At 40.4% G+C, this 20,567-nt stretch overlaps 1 protein-coding gene across 2 annotated transcripts in view; it reads right to left on the minus strand.

Moving 5' to 3' along the window:
* The window catches only part of usta (uronyl 2-sulfotransferase a), a 58,126-nt gene that overhangs the window by 22,952 nt on the left and 14,607 nt on the right, over positions 1-20,567 (minus strand). The window contains exons 2-3 of one of the 2 annotated variants that reach the window (XM_084952703.1): positions 11,601-11,717; positions 4,280-4,323 (exon numbers count right to left, since the gene is read on the minus strand). In XM_084952703.1, the coding sequence (XP_084808829.1) occupies positions 4,280-4,323; positions 11,601-11,717 (161 nt within the window). The remainder of the gene's footprint in view (positions 1-4,279; positions 4,324-11,600; positions 11,718-20,567) is intronic. The other variant, XM_084952704.1, reaches the window with a different exon arrangement.

The raw sequence follows: 20,567 nt of genomic DNA on the forward strand, positions 1-20,567 counted from the left end.
GACAGCATATCATGACAAATGACTGTCAGACTTCTAACATCCTGCTGCTGACTAACAGGAATAACAGCAGACATGCCTTCAAAAGTCCAAATCTCCCGCTGGCACTGACAACACAGAAAGGGCAAGCTTTCAGCTTGTGCTATTGTTGTTCCCACTCTGCAGAGCTTGGTTTCTGATACACGCTGGGAGAAATGTCCACAGGGTCTGCCAGTAAAGATTCTGTCAGAAAGTATTATGTAACCATGCTGTTTCCCATCATGTTAGAGAATGACACTTTTTCCTGTTGATATTCATGTTGTTATGGGTTTTTTTTAATCTCTAGCTTATATCAAGCAGACTCGGAGATGAGCAGTCCACTTTCCTATTCTCCTTTTTCCTCTCTCTTACTTGCTATTCCACAATTCTTCCCACACGTTCACACAAAAAAAAGTATCGAGTTTCTTTTTCTTTTGCACAGTTTGAAATGTGTCATTAGTTCAAAAAACACACATAAATTATTATGAGTTTCTCATGGCTGGACCGGCCATCTCTGATATGAATGTGATTAGCGGTAATTTTTTTCAATCTTCAATCATCTAACAGGAAGTTTGAGAAAATGTCCCGGTCGGCTGATTTGGGTTCAGTGCTCCTTAGTATTAACAGCTCATTTATTGCTAAGTGAGGGGTGGCAATTAGCGTTAGGGTGCAGTCGACATTCTCAGCAACTTCCTCTTAATACTGACCAATCCATTCTTCTTCACTCTCATCCAAAAGAGGAGAAAGGGAGTCTTACTGCCCTCAGTAGCAGTAAAAGTGGAGTTTCAATCTAAGTATCTAAATAAGCACCACTAATGCTTTACATTAGTTGAAATGAACAGACTTGATTTGTGCCTTAACAAATGAGACAAGAATAATTCAATTCAGTTTTAATCATATAATGCCGAATCACAACAACAGTTGCCTAAAGGCGTTTTATATCATAAGGTTATGACCCTACATTAATACAGAGAAGACCTTAACAATCAGATGACCGACTCTGAGCAAGCACATGGCAACAGTAGGGAGGAAAAGCTCCATTTTATAACAGGAAGAAGCATCTGGCAGGACAAGGCTCAGGAAGGTGCAGCCATCTGCCTTTGGAGGAGGGAACCAGGACAAAAGAAAGCTGTGGAAGCCCGATAAATAATAACTCGGATAGTAAGAGAAATTAATATAAGATACTTGTGCTGAACGGCCCTTTAGGATTATGCTTCAAGTTTTCTAGTTTAATTAATATGCCTCTATAAGCAACAGGGTTCCATATGATGCTGGAGTTTAGCTTTGGTTATTGGTTCCTCTTATAAAGGGGGATGAAGAATAGTAGAATAGGCCTGTCACTGAAACGTTTGTCTTTATTGTCAATGTATGGGCATATATGATGTAATTAAGGTTGTTGCTCATGTGTTGTATTATGTGCTATTTGAGTAGACCATCATTTTGAGATTCTTCAGTCAAGGGGTAAAGGTACTAGACAGACTGCAGTACCTCTCAAGGCCTTGAGGGAACTATTGCTGCGATGCTATGTAAATAAAATTGAATTCAATTAAAATAGTGTCAACAAGAGATTATGCTTTTCAGTAAACATGCCATTTTTGCACTTCCACAGCAGAAGTTCATAAGCACCATGTTGTGTTTGATGGATCATAATGAGGTCCCCTCTAGCATACATCTGAGCACCCCCCCCCCCCATCTGTACTTTCACCATTTATTTACAATAACAAATTCATCAAAGCTTAAGGGCAGATGGCTTCTCCTAACAATTCTAACAATTAAATAAACTATGGAATTATATTGAAAAGTGCTGCAAAGTGTGTTTCATAAAGTGATGGATATACATTTCAAACATGTGCAAAAATTGTAGAGAGGACATTCTTGTAGTGCTTGCACACACAAAGGCTCATAACTCTATTCTGAGAGCTGCGTGGTTTTTCCATACACCCTCATTCATGCTGAGCTTTCAACTCGATTTCTAATCTTTCCCCACATTTACCCAAAGCTCGACCTTCTGCACACGCATGCTACGGAATGTCAGACCTCTGCTGAAGGTGCAGATCAACTGTAACTCTAGGGGGATGTTAAAACGATAATGAGAGATGAGGCTCATGTACTGCTTGCCACTGACATGGCAGTTGCATCATCTGTCTGGGAAGAGATGACAGAAGATATGGAATCAGTCAATGCAAGAAAATAACATATAATCACTAGTCTGTGCCTCCAGATGCGCAGACTACTCAACCTAGTTTATATATCTGGAGGCTGTATTTAGTTATCAAAGCTGCTACAGTGGTTGCACATGGCAACTGTCATCTAATTTGAAATCAGAGCCCGAGTGAAAAATCTAGGAACTTGGTGGGAACTTTAGAAATAACCCACCGCCAAATTAAGAAAATAATAGTAATGATAATGATAATGAAGCCTAAAAAACAAGAAAGAAGTATCCTATACTTATATGCAGTTAGAGCAATTTAATAGCTTTTAGTGGTCAAAGATGAAATAGCTTGAAATGCTAATCAAATAAATGTTGAAATTATATCGTTATTAAATTTCTATACTGCTAATTCACACAAAGAGTACTATACAAAGAAAAGTAGTAGTATTCTTCTTAATTGAGAATTAAGTTAAAAAAAATTGCGTGGGACAAAACGGTTTTAGCCTCTATACCTAATTTACCTCCAAACTGTAAAAGTGATGATTTTTTATATTAAGTATATAACCACACTGGAGCTGCCACACTAAACTTCTCTGAAAAGTCAGAAATTAATCAAGCGTATTATTCAACAACTAAAACTAATTTTTCTGTTCAGGAATGCAAGTAAATAATTGCAATTTGGCATCCCAGATTTATTTCTGCTCTTTTGGAAAACAGTAAATTTGAAACCAACAATAATTATATTTTAGCATTAAAAATATAATGATATGGTGGTGTAATAAATTGTTTAAGCACTGTAACTTGCTTGCTGAAACTCTGTGTTCAAATCGAGTTTGCCGACTGGACTTCTACAACTGTTCTGGGCGTCACCTCCACTCGTCTACTTCTGTTAAATCAATGTATGAACAACTAGAAAGTGAGCAAAATTGTGATATCAAGTTAGTTATAGACACAGTACACATCTTTAATGATATTTAATAATATCTGGTAATATACTTAGACATAAAGTAACAGATTCAATTCTTAAATGATCTCTTGTTGTTTTCAAAAGCTAAAAATATTCCCCCTTTTCACACTTTTCTATGTCAAATGAATTCCAGAGCTTCTGTGTTTGCACAATAAATATTATAATAAGATGCCTCGGGACATATTTAAGCTGTCCAACTCTATTCATTCTTCAGGAGAAACTTGTGGAAACGATTTGTAATTTATTAGGCCTACTTGAAATTCATTTTCTGCAATATCCTATATGATATTGAAAGCTTGACATCAACCCTGCACTATGCAGTTTAGAGACTAAGAATACTCGTGGGGTCTTGCTCTAAGTAAAAAAAAAAGTTTCTTTCAGATAACAGTACCGTGTTAAAAAATAAAACTGCATAAAGGAAATTACGACAATCTTTCCACTATGTTCCAGTCAGCCACAGTTTGTTTCACGTACTGTAAATAAGACCCCACTGTTCTCTTTACAAAACAAACACAGCAGCTGCCAGGTTTGTCTGAGTGGCCAAAACGAGTTTGAAGCACACAACTCACAAAGGCCAGATGTGATCTAACTAAATCCAAACAGCTGCTCACATCGGCCACAAGCAAACCTCGTAACCATAGTTGATAAAGCCTCAAGTTAGCAATGCAATAAATCCTGTGCCCGGCAATATAAACACCAGTGACTCCTTTAACTAAAAAGTGAATAAAGCAATTAAGAAAGGGATTCAATGAGGTGAAAATGAGGTGATTGACTATAGAAGCAGATAATAAACAAGGGGCCGACGGAGACAGAAACAAGTTGGCAAGGAGAGAAAAAGGGAGCACAGAGGAGAGATAGTCCCGTAGACATGCAGCTGGATGAATACAAGGCCCCTGTGTCAGCACTCTGTGTACGAGAGAGACTGCGTTCAAAGCATTACTGTAGCACTGAAGCCAGGTCTAGCTGGTATTTCGAGCGCGTTTGCACGCAGCTCCCTTGCACAGACCAAACCATTATCCTAACTGCACTTAGCTGGAACTGTGAGGAGATGGGGAGGTGAGAATGCAGGACAAAAAAAAAAAGGAAAATTAGACAAAACAGGAGAAGAAGCACAGTGACACTGAGACATGATAACAGTGACTCACTCTTGGAGCAGGCTGTCCGTGATCATCCAGATACGTGGATCCACCTGCAAAAGCAAGTATGCAAGTTGAAATACTGAAAACATCATATTATATATATGGAGAGATTATATTTTATAACGAAATAAGAAGTAAACTAACCAATAAATAACATGAGGGTAAAAATGACTCGTTTATATCAAAATAGAAAAACACCTGAGCTGTATTGTCTACACGAATGCTTTAGTTCAGCCACATTCTTAGATCTGATATCGGATGTTTCTTTTTTATCAAGGTATCTCTACATTTTTTGTTATCATTTATTCTCTTCCTAGGCTCGTGCATATACTGAAACCATTCTGGAGTTGAGTTGATCAAAGCCGTCCTATCGCGCGCCTCGATTTTTGTCACTGACTGGTTTCCAGGTTTGCAAACTACTGGCTCTAATTAGTTTTTGCTGATGCCAGCAGACCCAAGGGTTCATATGTTTCCCAGCTATGCTGTGAATGTTTGAACTTTCTCCCTTTTATGACTCTGTATGTTTATTTTTGGCCGTTTGGAGTTTTTCAGGCAGTGAAAGACTTTTCAGAAGTCATAGTTGTTGTGTAAAAATTGTAGAAAGGTAATAGTAACAAGGAGAAAAAAATTACATGTAATGCCACTAACCCATTGCAGCAAATTTTGATCATCAACTTGTCAACACACTGAAATATCGCTATCATGAACATATACAGGGAGTGCAGAATTATTAGGCAAATGAGTATTTTGTCCACACCATCCTCTGCATGCATGTTGTCTTACTCCAAGCTGTATAGGCTCGAAAGCCTACTACCAATTAAGCATATTAGGTGATGTGCATCCCTGTAATGAGAAGGGGTGTGGTCTAATGACATCAACACCCTATATCAGGTGTGCATAATTATTAGGCAACTTCCTTTCCTTTGGCAAAATGGGTCAAAAGAAGGACTTGACAGGCTCAGAAAAGTCAAAAATAGTGAGATATCTTGCAGAGGGATGCAGCAGTCTCAAAATTGCAAAGCTTCTGAAGCGTGATCATCGAACAATCAAGCGTTTCATTCAAAATAGTCAACAGGGTCGCAAGAAGCGTGTGGAAAAACCAAGGCGCAAAATAACTGCCCATGAACTGAGAAAAGTCAAGCGTGCAGCTGCCAAGATGCCACTTGCCACCAGTTTGGCCATATTTCAGAGCTGCAACATCACTGGAGTGCCCAAAAGCACAAGGTGTGCAATACTCAGAGACATGGCCAAGGTAAGAAAGGCTGAAAGACGACCACCACTGAACAAGACACACAAGCTGAAACGTCAAGACTGGGCCAAGAAATATCTCAAGACTGATTTTTCTAAGGTTTTATGGACTGATGAAATGAGAGTGAGTCTTGATGGGCCAGATGGATGGGCCCGTGGCTGGATTGGTAAAGGGCAGAGAGCTCCAGTCCGACTCAGACGCCAGCAAGGTGAGGGTGGAGTACTGGTTTGGGCTGGTATCATCAAAGATGAGCTTGTGGGGCCTTTTCGGGTTGAGGATGGAGTCAAGCTCAGCTCCCAGTCCTACTGCCAGTTTCTGGAAGACACCTTCTTCAAGCAGTGGTACAGGAAGAAGTCTGCATCCTTCAAGAAAAACATGATTTTCATGCAGGACAATGCTCCATCACACGCGTCCAAGTACTCCACAGCGTGGCTGGCAAGAAAGGGTATAAAAGAAGAAAAACTAATGACATGGCCTCCTTGTTCACCTGATCTGAACCCCATTGAGAACCTGTGGTCCATCATCAAATGTGAGATTTACAAGGAGGGAAAACAGTACACCTCTCTGAACAGTGTCTGGGAGGCTGTGGTTGCTGCTGCACGCAATGTTGATGGTGAACAGATCACAACACTGACAGAATCCATGGATGGCAGGCTTTTGAGTGTCCTTGCAAAGAAAGGTGGCTATATTGGTCGCTGATTTGTTTTTGTTTTGTTTTTGAATGTCAGAAATGTATATTTGTGAATGTGGAGATGTTATAGTGGTTTCACTGGTAAAAATAAATAATTGAAATGGGTATATATTTGTTTTTTGTTAAGTTGCCTAATAATTATGCACAGTAATAGTCACCTGCACACACACATATCCCCCTAAAATAGCTAAAACTAAAAACAAACTAAAAACTACTTCCAAAAACATTCAGCTTTGATATTAATGAGTTTTTTGGGTTCATTGAGAACATGGTTGTTGTTCAATAATAAAATTATTCCTCAAAAATACAACTTGCCTAATAATTCTGCACTCCCTGTAAAGTGAGTGTAAACCCAACTCTACATCATTCGTCGAAACCACACATGGCTCTTCAGTGTTAAAGGTGAAGGTGTTGTGACGAGAGCCCTAGTTGAAGTAGCTCCATTCGTAGCTGTTTATGGAACACTATGAAGCTGTTTCTTGTGGGAATAATGGTGTTCATTGAAGGCTGTTCCTACACTGAGGATCTGTGCCCGTCTTTCGGCCCACGCTCCAAATGCAAGCCCAAGCCTATGACAGCGACCTTTTCTTTCACCGCCTGTTTAGACACAAAGGCTGCCCATCACATTTACAGCAGTTAGACTGCAAGAAAGAAAGGGAAAAGACAAGCTGGCGAGCGTGCACGGGTGGAGTCTGAGTAAAGTAATAAACTGAGGAAATATTACATAACAGAACAATCTCTCCTTTTGTCTCTGAAATGTGATCCAGAAGAAGAAAGAAATGATGCGTGAACACACACGTTGTTTTATTTCAGGCCAAAGTTTCCCACTTGGCACATGCTTGTAGATGTTACTCTGCTGGAAGTTCATAGCTTTGTAAATACTGTTTACACTTTAGATAGTGGTGTGTAAGCTTTGGGTAATTAGTCTTACACTGACATAAAATCTGCCTGACTGTCTTGCTTTCACACACCCACACACACACACACACACACACACACACACACACCCACAGTAGTTACTATATATAAGACTTGCTTGGATTCAGTTTGATGTCGCGGCTCATTAATTCATCGGGCACTGGATGTATAAATACAGCTGCACTATGCTCACCCTCAGGTGTTTCTTAGTCTCGTTCTATCTTTTCATCCGTCTTTGTAGCGCTTTCGTGGCATTACACAGTTTTCCTGAGGAATGCAGCGGCAAGCACACATTTGCACCTCTACTCCGAGGCATTTCAGGTCACGGCAGGGTGAGGATGCAGAGACGCAGACAGACTCTGTTCCTTCCTCTGTCATCCATCATAGACAACCACCCCCCCACCTGCCACCACCACGACCTCCAACCCCTCACTGCCTCCTGTGTGTGCTTCTCATTAGCGTTTTGGATAGAGGATCGGAACTAATTTTTTCCAGGGTACGAGGCTCGCAAAAGCTGACAGCTGCCCTCCGCCCCCACCGCCCACAGAGAGAGGAAAATCAACTTAAAGAGCCACTGTACAAACTGTACTCATTGACCTGATTGTGCTGTGAGCCTATGCCAAATATCAGAGACGACAATGACAGTCTAATGGGACTTGAGTCATAAATATTTTAATTCCCAAACTGACTTTTTATGACTGCCCTGGACATAATTATTTTCCACTAAATAATCTGATAAGAATGACTTAACACATGTAGCCCAAAACGGCCCATTAAGGAATGTCCTTTAAAAACTAGCAAAAGGAATGCTAGTTAATTGGAAACAACACACAGTGCTGCTGTTATCTCTCTTATGATTTCTCCCATGCTCATAAGGGAATTTGTGGATCAATAGGTTGATTTAAAATCAACAATCCCATCACTAACATGAGGAAAACTCCAGGGCCATAGATTTCAAAGATCAGTGAAGTTGCTCTGACAGTTTTTGTTAGGCTAAAGGCTGAATGTGGGTCCCAATGACACATGGGTCAAGAAAGGTCAAGTTGAGAAACTATTAGGTTAGAGGAAGAGCAAATTTACAAATTTAATCTAAACTAATCTCACATTTGAGCATATCGTCAGGTTAATGGTTGTATTTTGTGAGTTCGTGTGTGTGTTTGTGTCAATGGCTGATTGACAAGGAAATTAATGGAGTGTGGGTTTGCATTGGTATGTAGCTAAATGGTTAATTGGATTACTGAGTCACAAGATCCATGGACTTGTTGTTAAGAACAGCTGCATTACTATTTCCAACTCCAATTAATCAATACCACATCATGGGCAGCATAAAGCAGCAGTCTGAAACATATTATACTCACAAGTGCAAAGCTAATTTAAAAATGCACAAAACCAATAAAACAACAGAGCCTAAATGGCCTAGAGGGAACTGTGCCATGCGGGGATGCCAGCATTCTGTAAATTACTGTTACATCGTCTCCCAAAACAGATTTTCAAAAGATTTTGTCCCCAATAAATTAAAAAAAGAAAAAAGTAAGTATCGTACAGCTTCAAGCTGAGATAGTATGCAACAGGATTGATGCAGCAAAGAAAATGTGAAATTCATTAATGCACAAGATGCTGTTTTCTGCACTGATTAAGAAGCTGACAAGAACTAATAAGAGTAATGGAAATGTGTTGAGGGGAAATCACAGCCCAGCCTCACAATCTTCAAGAAGTTTAAGAATATTAATGTCTAAAACTCACACCAAAACCAACAGCATTCAGTTACATTTTAATACAAGCACACACACACACACACACACACACACACACACACACACACACACACACACACACACCAGCTGCCCCTGCCCCTGTTCGGGAACTTGTTAAACCAAGTGACCATGCACATCAATTAGTCACCTCATTAGCTGAACTGATTTGTTTTTCTTCAGTGGAAGAAAAAAAGTCACGTGTTGTTAAATCAAAAGTTCAGCTATAAAAAAAGAAAAGAAGAAAGGTAAAAGTGCATCCGTGCATCTGATGGTTCTATCGTGATTACTTCAAACAACAAAGCTAAGACTGGTTTTATTGTCGCGCCCGCAGCTAAAACAGGCACAAGTATAGACCTCCGTATTCAAATTCCTAAGCAAACAAAATAAAAATCTAAGATGTGGACAGACATTTGGAGGTCAGGTACTACAAAACACACAGGTGGAACGCCAACATAGCTGGAGGAAAAAAGCGTTTGAAGGAAATTTTGGTCTTTAGGATTGTATTCTGTCAACAAAGCCCAGAATCAGTCCTTCAGACTTTGGAATTTTCCGTTGTTGTTGGCCTGCTCAAGGAATGCTACAGTAAGTTTGGGAATTTTATAAACATGTATTTAGAGCGTAGACCATTTCATTTGCTTTGCGAAGCTGGCAGCATGGCTAAGTAGAGCTTAGGAAAGAACACGTCCCAGAATAGGCAGAGGTGGGAGCGGGAAACCACACAGGAATGGCTGCTGAGAGCAAGGCCAAAAGGACAGGCACAGGGTTGGAGTTAAGAGTCCTCTAGCTTTGCTGTGGGACGCGACTGAAAGTGCTGATGGGAGGTTACAGAGCTGCTGCCATGGAATGTTCTACAAGTGTGTGAAACCAGATTACAGGTTCCCCATGTTGTGAAGACTAAGCTCTTTCATGTGTAACCACATCCTGCTGTAGTTTCTCTATACCAGACGGAAACGACTATTAAAGGTGTCGGCGTGCTGAAACTCAAGCAGAGAAAAGAAAAAGCAGGACTGTTAGATACAGAGATCACATGATGTTCCTCAGTCCAGTCAAAAGTGACATAACTCCAGCCTGACCGATCTGTGTAAAAACACACCCAGTTAGATTATCCACACGTCTATTGTTACAGCCCTCACTAAACACTTGTGTCACTATTGTCTGCACAGGCAAACAAAGTCAGTGTGCAGGAGTTAGATACAGTACAGGCTTTTCTATGCGTGTTTGCTTGTGAAATGAGGGTGTGCGGTCACCCGACCCTTTGATCCGACATGTGGGAGTCGCTCTCCATTAAGATGAGAATCGCGACCCATGTCGCTAATTACAGGAGGAAGCTAAGCTGAGGGTCAGGGTCTCCACCCACTTCGCCCTGCTTTAGCTCAATCCCACAGTCACTTGAGAATCAACAATGATCAGACAAGTTTGTGATATAAATAGAAAGGCAGAGCCACTGCTCTGTTATTCCAGGTGCCCAAAGACCAAACCCTGTTCGGCAGCCTAATTTGTGGACTTGATGCTCCCTTAAAATTTTGGTTGCAGAAATATAGTAAGAACATATACATGGGCATGCAGATGTGCAGGGGATGGGAGCGTTCAGCATGACTGTTGGTATATGATTTGCAGGCACCAGTGGTTGCCACCATGTATATTGTATGACAGGGAAGTACCAGTAAATTGGTGACCCAGCAAAGCAGTGTTGACTTTAGTGGCTGTGCAGCTGGGAATGCCAAGAAAGCCCAAAATAAAACAGATAATTTACAGGACACAAGAAGAGGTAAAGCTGAAACATTTCCAGTGATTTATGTTAAACACAGAACAAAGACATCTGACTCAAGAATTAATAATAAAAAAGAGGAGTATAACTGACAGAGATGATAACTGGTTTTTGAACTGAAGAACACAACTCTTACGGCCGTGCTTCTCTGATGTTTGGGTGGTTGATCAGCACATTAGCGCAGCTAAAATTGACGTTACAAATAATACACTTTGAGCTGTTTCTCCCAAACTATCATCAGTAGATTTTACAGTTGTCAAAATCAATTGATTTACGGGACCCCCAGCAGGCCATTTCATGTCTCCAAACTTGGAGAGGACTAGAAGCAGTCATCCAATCAAGTGAGACAATTTAATCAAGCAAAGCGATGAGCAGATATGCATTCACTTCTTAGAGCCCCAAAGCCACGTTGCTGCTACACTCTTGCATTTTAAATCTGGTTGGTTTTTTTTGGACTGAGGGACTCGCTGCCCTTTCAGAACCAAATTTCACAGCCCACAGCAAAGACTGCTCTCCGTCTGCCTGTTATGAGTAAACGAATTGAAATATTTTTCTTAGGTATGCATCATGACCGTGTGAGACCTTAGTCTATCCGGCAGGCTGTCACAGAGTTTACGAGCGCTGAACGCGCTTCGAAATGAGGTGGCTTTGAAATGAAGAAATGAAGCGTGAAGTAGAAAATTGGACAAGTCTGACGCCACACAGTCAAAGTCAGCAGCGTAATCATCCTCATCAGCTAGTGAAGAAGTGATGCGAGGAACAATGTTCTTCTTTCTCTAGGATTTTCTGTGGGTGATGTCAGTATTTGCGCAACGGCAAGAGACACAAAGTACTGGCGCGTCACAGATGTGATGCGCTCGAGGATTTCTCATAATCTGAATGCTTTGTCAGACAATTTTGGATAATTCTTATTAAAGGGCACTCGTGCTTGTGCAGTTTGTACATACCTTTTCTCCTCTTGCAGTCATGTAGGCACGACACCAGATGTCTTGCTACCCTGTCCTTATGGATAAAGAGCCTGCTGGGGGCCACTTTGACTGACCAGTGATTTTTTCCACATAACCCTACAAAAGAAGTCAAATGGAGGGGACCTTTTAAATCTGACTTCTAGATTGGTTAATTGAACAAAAATAGCCATTGGGGCCAAGGGGGGCATCATATAAAAACATAGTTGTTGTTGCAAGACTACAGATGTGAACAAAAGCTATATATAAATATATAGTGAATTTCTTTTATTTTAAATATTTTGCCAGGAAAATGGGAAAGAGTTGCAGCAATTTATTGAAATGTGCAAATATAAATGGAAATGCAGTATACAAGGCTGTAAAATTATAGAGAGCTTGAAAGTCAATATTTGGAATGATCCGCTTTGTGCTTCAATATAGCCTGAACTCTCTAGGGCAGGGGTCCCCAATCCCAGTCCACGAGGGCCGGTGTCCCTGCAGGTTTTAGATGTGTCCTTGATCCATCACAGTGGATTTAAATGGATAAATTACCTTCTCAACATGTCTTGAAGTTCTCCAGAGGCCTGGTAATGAACTAATCATGTGATTCAGGTGTGTTGACCCAGGGTGAGATCTAAAACCTGCAGGGACACCGGCCCTCGTGGACTGGGATTGGGGACCCCTGCTCTAGGGGAAGCTTTCTTGTCATCTTTTGAGTACTCTCCAGGAATAGTTCCTCAGGCTTCTTGAAAAGCTCTTCTTTTTAGATTTTGACTGACTTTTGTTTCATTCCCTGTCAAGATGATCCCACACTGCTTCGATAATGTTGAGGTCTTGACCAGCGGTCCCCAACCCCCGGGCCATGGACCAGTCCATGAGTCGTTTGGCACCGGGCCGCGAGAGTTGAGGCTCAGGTGTGAAAATCATGGTTTCCAGGGTTTTTATCGTTTTTTAGCGTTATTTCTTTATCGTTAACTCAGTTTCCCTGGGTCTTTTCCCTTGTGTTATTAATAAATCTTCTTTTTTTGGTATTGGTACTGGTTTTATTTTGTTGTATTTATCCACGACACCTTATAGTCCGGCCCACAGACATAAACCGGTCCGTGGCGCAAAAAAGGTTGGGGACTGCTGGTCTAGACTGTGGGGAGGCCAATCCATGACTGATACTCATCCATTCTGTGTTTTTTCTTTATTTAGCTTTGCTTTTACTGCATTGGCAGTGTGTTTTGGATCACTATCATGGTGAAAAGTGAAGATGTTCCTGTCTCCATAACTCAATCACTGTTTGAGTCATATATATATTATATATTGGACTGAACTGCATATTAGTTGGTAATGAAAATGTCTTAAAAGTCCTTCAAATTTCTTAACATTTTTAGATACAAATATTGGTACACCCATATATACAACAGCAACAACACCAACTAACCTATTAAAAGCCAACCGCAAGCAGGGTAACTACTCACCCTTTGTTACTTTGCACCAGCTTAGACTCATAAACACACACATGTGGAAATGCATCTTGCACAAAGGGCTGTTCCCCACTGCTACACCAACACAAAACTGGTGACAACTGAGAGATACACAGCTGGAAATGACTGAAAGATCATAGTTTCATTACTCAATTAAACAATTGCCTTGTTGTGAGCACTAAGATCCTATAAATACACATGGTTTTGTCTAGCATCTGGCTTCAAACTGGTCTTTTTATAGTTAAAAACAAAACTGTTATTAACTAAGCGTTTTCACTGTAACTGTGAAATTAGGGCTTTGTTATTCCGGAAACAGAAAAAAAACAGTTGCTTTTTCTTGTACTATTCAAGCAAAAAAGACCTTGTTTCGTTTGCTTTATTACAGTGTTTTTCGGCAAGATCACAATTATTACTCTTTAAATTTACCACATCATTTTCTCTGGGGACACAAGGTTCTGCTTGAAGCTACGAAAAGACACAAAACACCCTGCTTTAATTGTTTGTTTACAATACAGCTCCCTTGGCCTTGAGCCTAGACCAAGCTAAAACAGTCTTTGAAAAAAAGAGCGCATTTTTTTCCCAACATGCAACTGCTTGTTTGTGGCTTGGTGGCCTGCTGCTGTGCTTATCTTGTATATCCCTGCACCGATAATGGTTTTCCTGGTGATATGTGGGAAACATAAGCAAAAAACAAAACAGAAAAAGTGAATTTTTGTGAACAACCAGTTATGAGTCTTAAGCTCTTCATCATTTTCTTACATGCACACAATGCTCATATTAAACATGGTCAAAGTTTCAGACCATCAGGCCTGCACATGACCAAGTTATTTCTGTGAGACAACAGCTCGGGCTTTAGACTGTTGTAATCATTCGGTTTCAGTAGCTTCACCCACCCGCGGTTCAAATCTTCTGTTTATAAGGAGGAACCAATCAAAATTAAGTTGGCTTAAAGGAAAAATTACCAGACAATAAAAGGTGCTAAAACAGCTTCTTTCAGATAGTAGAAGCCTTCAGTTCATCCCCTAAGGAATAGAATAAGATGAAAAATATTTTGCACTATGAATCATGCATAACTGCTCTGATAAAGAATAAAGGTAGAAGCTGGAATGAGGGGCATAATTGGTCCCCTTGAATATTTTTCATTAACACACTTTTTTTTTTTTAAATATACGCATACGTTATTGCAACCATGCAGCTGCTGAAGCTTTAAACATCCTACACACATCTTTTCGGGATCAGTGGTGATGCTTCTGAATCATGTTTGAGGCATAGCATAGATAAACATGTCAAAAGACAAAGAGCTGGGTGCGTACTCATGCCTTCCAGTACATAATAAAAACATCTAGTGTTTTTTCTGTTTTTCTTGGCATGTCATGCTGTTAATCATGAAGGGTTCTTTTCCCACATAGCCACTGATCAAACTAGAAAAGCAGCCTTAAGCCAGAGAAACAGCTGCTTATAAATGCCAAGGAACTTTGCTACATACATGTAAGTGTCGCACAGAATTTCAAAAATGGCTCATGAGTCTAAACCTGAAGAATTTTCTCCTACTGGGTGTGTTTTCACAGAGTGCCGGCTATCTGTTTGCTTTAGGTTTTATGCTCGGATGTGCGTGTAGCCACCAAGAAAGCCTTGAAGATTTATAGATGCACAGAACAGCTAGCTTGAAAGGATTTGAAAGAGAATCAGGAAAAGTGTCTGAACAATGCTCGAGAAGACACTGTCACACTCAACGATACGAAAACTATTACAAGTTCCCAGTCTGTAAGTTACGGAAAGTCTGAATTTGAGCCAGGAAACAGTTAGTTTAGATTAATGTATAGCGTGAAAGCAATGGGAAACAGAAGGCCTTGCTTTAATCAAGGGTGAAAAAAGCCCCAAACACTTTTAGTCCTTCTGAATCTCACTTAGTAGATTTAGAGATGCAGATCAACAGATTTTATTATCTTTTGACAGAGCCGGACTAGATGGTTTTTCCTATTTCCTGTCACTGTTTCCTGTTTTATGATAAGCTAAGCAAGTCAGCCACTGGCTGAAGCTCACGCATAAACACAACAGTGGTATCGATTTTCTTATCCAACTCTTGGCAAGAAAGCAAATGTGCATTTTCCCAAATGTCAATGTACTCTCTTCAACCACATATCATATTATGGTCTCTTAAACCGTGAAAGGAGAAAAACAGAGCATGCAAGCTCTCAGACAAAAATCCATGAATGTCTGTGGTGTGCTATGTAAATCGCCTTCTGCCACGTGCCCTGTGGGGGTGTTTGGGGGGGGGGTTGGATAAAGTTCTGGATGGAAAAATAGGAAAATGCTAGAATGGGATGTAAGAGAAAGGGTAAGAAAAAAGCTATATAAAGGAGGAATGAGAGAGAGTTTGTGATTTATTACATTTCGTTGTGTGGCACAAAACAGATTCAGGAAAAGCAGGTGTTATACTATACAGCACACAGGAAATGAAAAGAAAGTCAGGAGGAAGGATCAAGAGGGGTGGAGTGAGAGACAGTGAACAGGAAGAAATTATTACCTAATCAGTTTGTGAGCCCTTTCTGGAGGTCAGCAGAAGAAGATGAATTGTAATATTTGAAATCTAGGGGTTTTCCAATGATCTTTGCAAAGTGCCTTCAACAGAGAAAAGCATACAGATTCCACCAGGAAGCGCACTCATGCATGTACACACACACTGTTACAGCAGCCCCTAGATACGAGTACATATGTACTTATTGAATGTTAATGAAAATTAGGAACCGATTCATGATTTATCTAAAATGATATCTGATGGATCTAATGATTAAAAAGTATATAGGATAGGGAGTGTGATGGTGCTTTATTGATTCCTGACAGATGTGCTGGCTCAGAAATTCATCCAGCTGTGAAAAAAAATCATCGTCTTTTCAGCGATGGCGAGAGATACATGCATTCCTCTTTATATTTTTATAAGCTATGACAGCACTTTAATAATAACAATTTGTGTGTCCATGTGTGTCGGCGTACGTCTGTCAAGCATTCGCGCACAGGCACAGAACCGCTCGAGTCTCAGATCTAATATCTAGTAGCTGTCTATCTCTCGCAGTAGCAGCATTTCTCATCAGACTTCACTCACCAGCAAGGCCGGGATAGAGCTGACGCTTGGTCCTGCAGAACAAACAGACTGCATAAAGCACCCCTGTGTGGTGCTAAGTCTCACACTGAAGTGAGGGGCAGAAGAGAGAAGAAGAGAGAAACATAAAGGCTTTTCAAAGAATGATGAGATGGAGGTAGATGTAACAGCAATGCACAGCGAAATGATGAAATGGAATAAGAGACTTATAGTGCAGAAAAAGTTTGGTTCTTGTAATAGCTTTTTGGAAAGCCTTGTCAAAACTGAGACCATGTCATAAAATATTTCCAGAGGGGGGGGGGGGGGGGGGGGGGGGGGGGTGAGAGCCCTACACAGTATGTGACTGTGGTCAACTGAAGCATGCGACTTTTCTCATGGGCCCCAACAAAAGACCTTTCTAGGACTTTTACAGCGCTCTGTTTGACACAGAGAGGTGTGATTTCAGCACAGACGTGATCCATTCCAGATATAAGGTACACTACTGACATATGTAATGGTCAGTTAGCCATGTGAGCAAGTTTATCCACTATTCATATCTGCTTATTCGTCAAGAAAAAAAAAGCAAGCGCTGTTTTTCTAATTTGTGTAACTAGTCTTCAGGAATAGTTCTCCAGCGTTCTAGAAGGGCATTCAAAGCTCTTCTTTGTCACCTGCTTTTACTCTATCAAAATGATCCCACACAGCTTCAATAATGTTAAGATCCCGGCTCTGAGGAGGCCAAACCACGACTGATAGTGTTCCATGTTGGGTTTTTCTATTCAGGTCTACTTTTACTATACTGACAATGTGTTTGGGATCATTGTCATAGATCCTTCTAAGAAAAGAACCTGTTAGCAATCAGATACTTTTCAGATGGCATTGTACAGTGGTTTAAAACCTGACTGTACTTTTCTACAGTCATTATTCCATACAGTTTGAAAATATTCCCAATATTACTGGTTGAAAAGTAGATCAGAATCATGAAAGATCCTCTAACATGTTTTAAAGATGACTGTAGACACTCTTTTGTATCTCTCTCCTGATTTCATACTGTCAACGATTTGACTTGAATTTAGATTCATCACTCTACAAGACCTGTTGCCACTTATTTCCAGTCCAAAACCTATGAAGTTTGCATACCTCAGCCTTTTCTCCCCGTTCCCCTTCCTTAAAAATAGCTTCTTGACAGCCACCCTTCCACTGAGATCATTTTTGATGAGGCTTCAGCGAACAGCAGTTGGATTAGGGGCCAGATGCATCTCTCAGGTCCTCTTTCGTGTCTTTGCTGAATTTCATAAGGACATGACTTTCAGATAATGCTCATTTTATATAGATCGTTTCTTTTAGGCTTGTCACTTATTCATTTGTCCTCTACTTGTCCAGCTTCATCAGATTTTTTTTTAAATAGACACACTGCACAGCGTGTTGAGATATGGCAGGTTTTCAGCCAATAGCACTTTGGAAATAACGTATTGGTGCAAAAATAACATTTTCTGCCTGTCAACCTGTCTTACATGAAGCAAATACAGTTACACAACATGGTACTTTAAAGATACTATTTTAAATGGGTGCGTTGATAAGTTTTCTGTTATGGACAGACACAACATTGGCTCATCGTTTAAGTTAAGAGCTTTTTTCATGCTTGAATGATTCACAGGTAAGTGTTAAGTGGTTTAACAAAAAACATATTAAGATAGTATGTCCTCTGAAAATGGGCAGGCAAGAGGACTGGTCTAAAAATATGTGAACGAGCAGTCAGTGTCCACAGAAAAACTTTGAAAGAGCTTCAGAAAGCCAGGAGAACTATTGCTCAAGACCATTTTTTGACAAAGTCGGGCTACTTGCAAGCGAAATATTAAAAAAAAATGAGGGGTAAACTCAACACTTTTGCAAAGTATTGTAAAAATAAGTCTCATAAAATAAATCTTAAACATAACTACAGCAATTGAAATTTCATAGACATAGAAATATACCATAAACTGCCAGTAAAGGAATACAAAGGACCCTACGGAGCTTAGAAAGAAGGTGACTGGACTTTAAGTATACTTGACCTGGATAATGGAGAACCTACACAGACAACACAAAGGAGCCAAAATCCATTGATTTTTTACACACACACACACACACACACACACACACACACACACACACACACACACACACACACACACACACACACACACACACACACAAAAAAAGCTAGTCAGATATCATAATGAGGTAACTGCTTCGCTTTAATTAAGCTAATTTATCATCATTATAATCATATTTTGGAAATGTTTTTCTAGCTTAATTGCAACTTCGGAAGAATTAAATTCATCCAAACCATGAGTCTCCCTCTCTGGATTTAACTGTTTTCCATAAACAGCAGTGATGTGCAGCTGTAGAGTACAGCAGCTGCCAGTGGGCATGTGCTTCACATACATAGAGTATGTGTTCTTCTGTACTGAGACTTGGTCCAATCAGAAAATGGGCATGGGCATGCACATGAAGGTCGCTGCCTTGTCAGCTTCACATGTATGCGATGAGTGCCTTTATGCACGTGTGTGTATTCGCATGTGTCACTGAAACCCCAAACCACTCACTAATCACACAGTAGATGGTGGCAGGGCCCTGACCTCCAAGCATGCATCATCTGTTACATAAATACTCATTTGAAGGAAACTGCTGTCAGCTTCCATCGGTCTAGAGAACTGGTCAGTGCCAGGTTAAACCACTGCTGGATCAGGACATGGCCACTCCCTTGTTTTGGGCTCTCTTGTCTCGGGATATATATGCATGTGAGTGAATGTGGAAGTTAGGGGGCACAAAAAAAGAAAGTGCATGCGTCTGTGTGAGTGTGTTTCACAGCGTATGAAAAAAAGGAAAAATGCTTGCGTATTTTAAAATGCAAGTCAAGGACATTTCGCAGTTTTGGTAACAGAAGCCACAGGATGTGCGTCTGCAGCAGACCACCTTGTACCACATGACATCATTCCATTGCCTCCTGACGCGCTATTTTTTCCGTATTCTCATCAGGTGCCAAATAAAGCGCACTTGCCATGTGTGGACCACATGTTGGTGACGCTGATCTGAGCCAGTGAAGAAGAGAATTTTAACACACTTGTTGAAGAACACTTGAGAAATCAGATATCGCGCTTGCGTAATCAAAAACATGTTCACGGCAAATCAGTCGAGTTGAACAACTTTTTAATATGGAGATTAAAAAACTGTGTAATCAACTAAAGTGAAATGGAGTGACAATGTTTGAACAGTTTGGTTAAAATGCAGTGACAGGCATTTGGCGCCTGAATGGACCACAGTGGCCAGAAAGAGAGTAAAGAGCAACAACTGAACAATAAACAACAGATGGCAGCTCGCACTTCCAAGAACAGCAAAGCAGTGTTTGTAGATGAAGGCCTCCGAACAGGCTCCTCACTGCAGTTAAAATTGGGGAATTTCAAAGTCTAGGAATCAGATTTAACGGCAAATCCCAAACATTAACCAGTTTGTAGTGTTTACCAGCTGACGCATTTATGTACTTTGTGGTCATTTAAATATTTGACGTAAGTGTAATTATCCACTAAACAAGGCTGGTATTTGAGATAAAACTGTCGTATAAGGCTCACTTTATATACTGTAGTTCACTCAGCTGACAGTCATATTAAAGAATGGGCTGTAATAGTACTGATCAAATTCTTTGAATTCCAAGTACAGTTTTCGCGATGAGCACCAACATTTTTAGCATAATAACAAAACGGATGCTTCGGTTGGTATAGAAAAGATTTTTTAGATAGTTGAGTTCCAGCAGAGCTACTCCAACTCTCAATTAAATGGTGTCTTCATCATAGGTGGATTTTTTTCGTAAAACTTGGTTTCTGGCCCAGTGTCCAAACTCACTTTTGCCATTATAGAGACTCTGACTATGAGTCTATTAATGTCTGTCCAATTAGAGATAAAATAAGAAGTGCATGGAGATCTTGGAGCATAGACCCCTGCTCAGATTGCGCAGTAGTGACAATACCAGTCAGCAGTCTATGAAAAGGCTCACAAAGCAAGACAGCTGTTTATGTTCATATGCACAGTCACATGGTCAATCGCTAATTCATTCATCCATATACTTCCGCTTATCCAATTCAGGGTTAGACAAGGCGGGGTAGATCCCAGACAAGTCGCCAATCTGTCGCAGGACTAACACAAAGAGACAGACAACCGTTTATGCTCACATCCACACTTATGGCCAATTTTGAATAACATAAAAAAACTTAATATACATTCCCCTTGAACGGTGAGAAAACCTTGGCAGGCACACGGAGAACTCCAGAAAGGCTCCAGAAAACCAGGATGTCTTAAGCCCAGGAACTTTCTGTGAGTTGACAGGGCTTTAAGTTTTACATAATTAACCTTTTTTTTAGTAATTAGTGTAAAAAGACAAATATC

The sequence above is a fragment of the Perissodus microlepis genome, chromosome 15, assembly GCF_051167445.1.
Source record: "Perissodus microlepis isolate ML-2025 ecotype Zambia chromosome 15, ASM5116744v1, whole genome shotgun sequence".
NCBI classification, from domain to species: Eukaryota; Metazoa; Chordata; class Actinopteri; order Cichliformes; family Cichlidae; genus Perissodus; species Perissodus microlepis.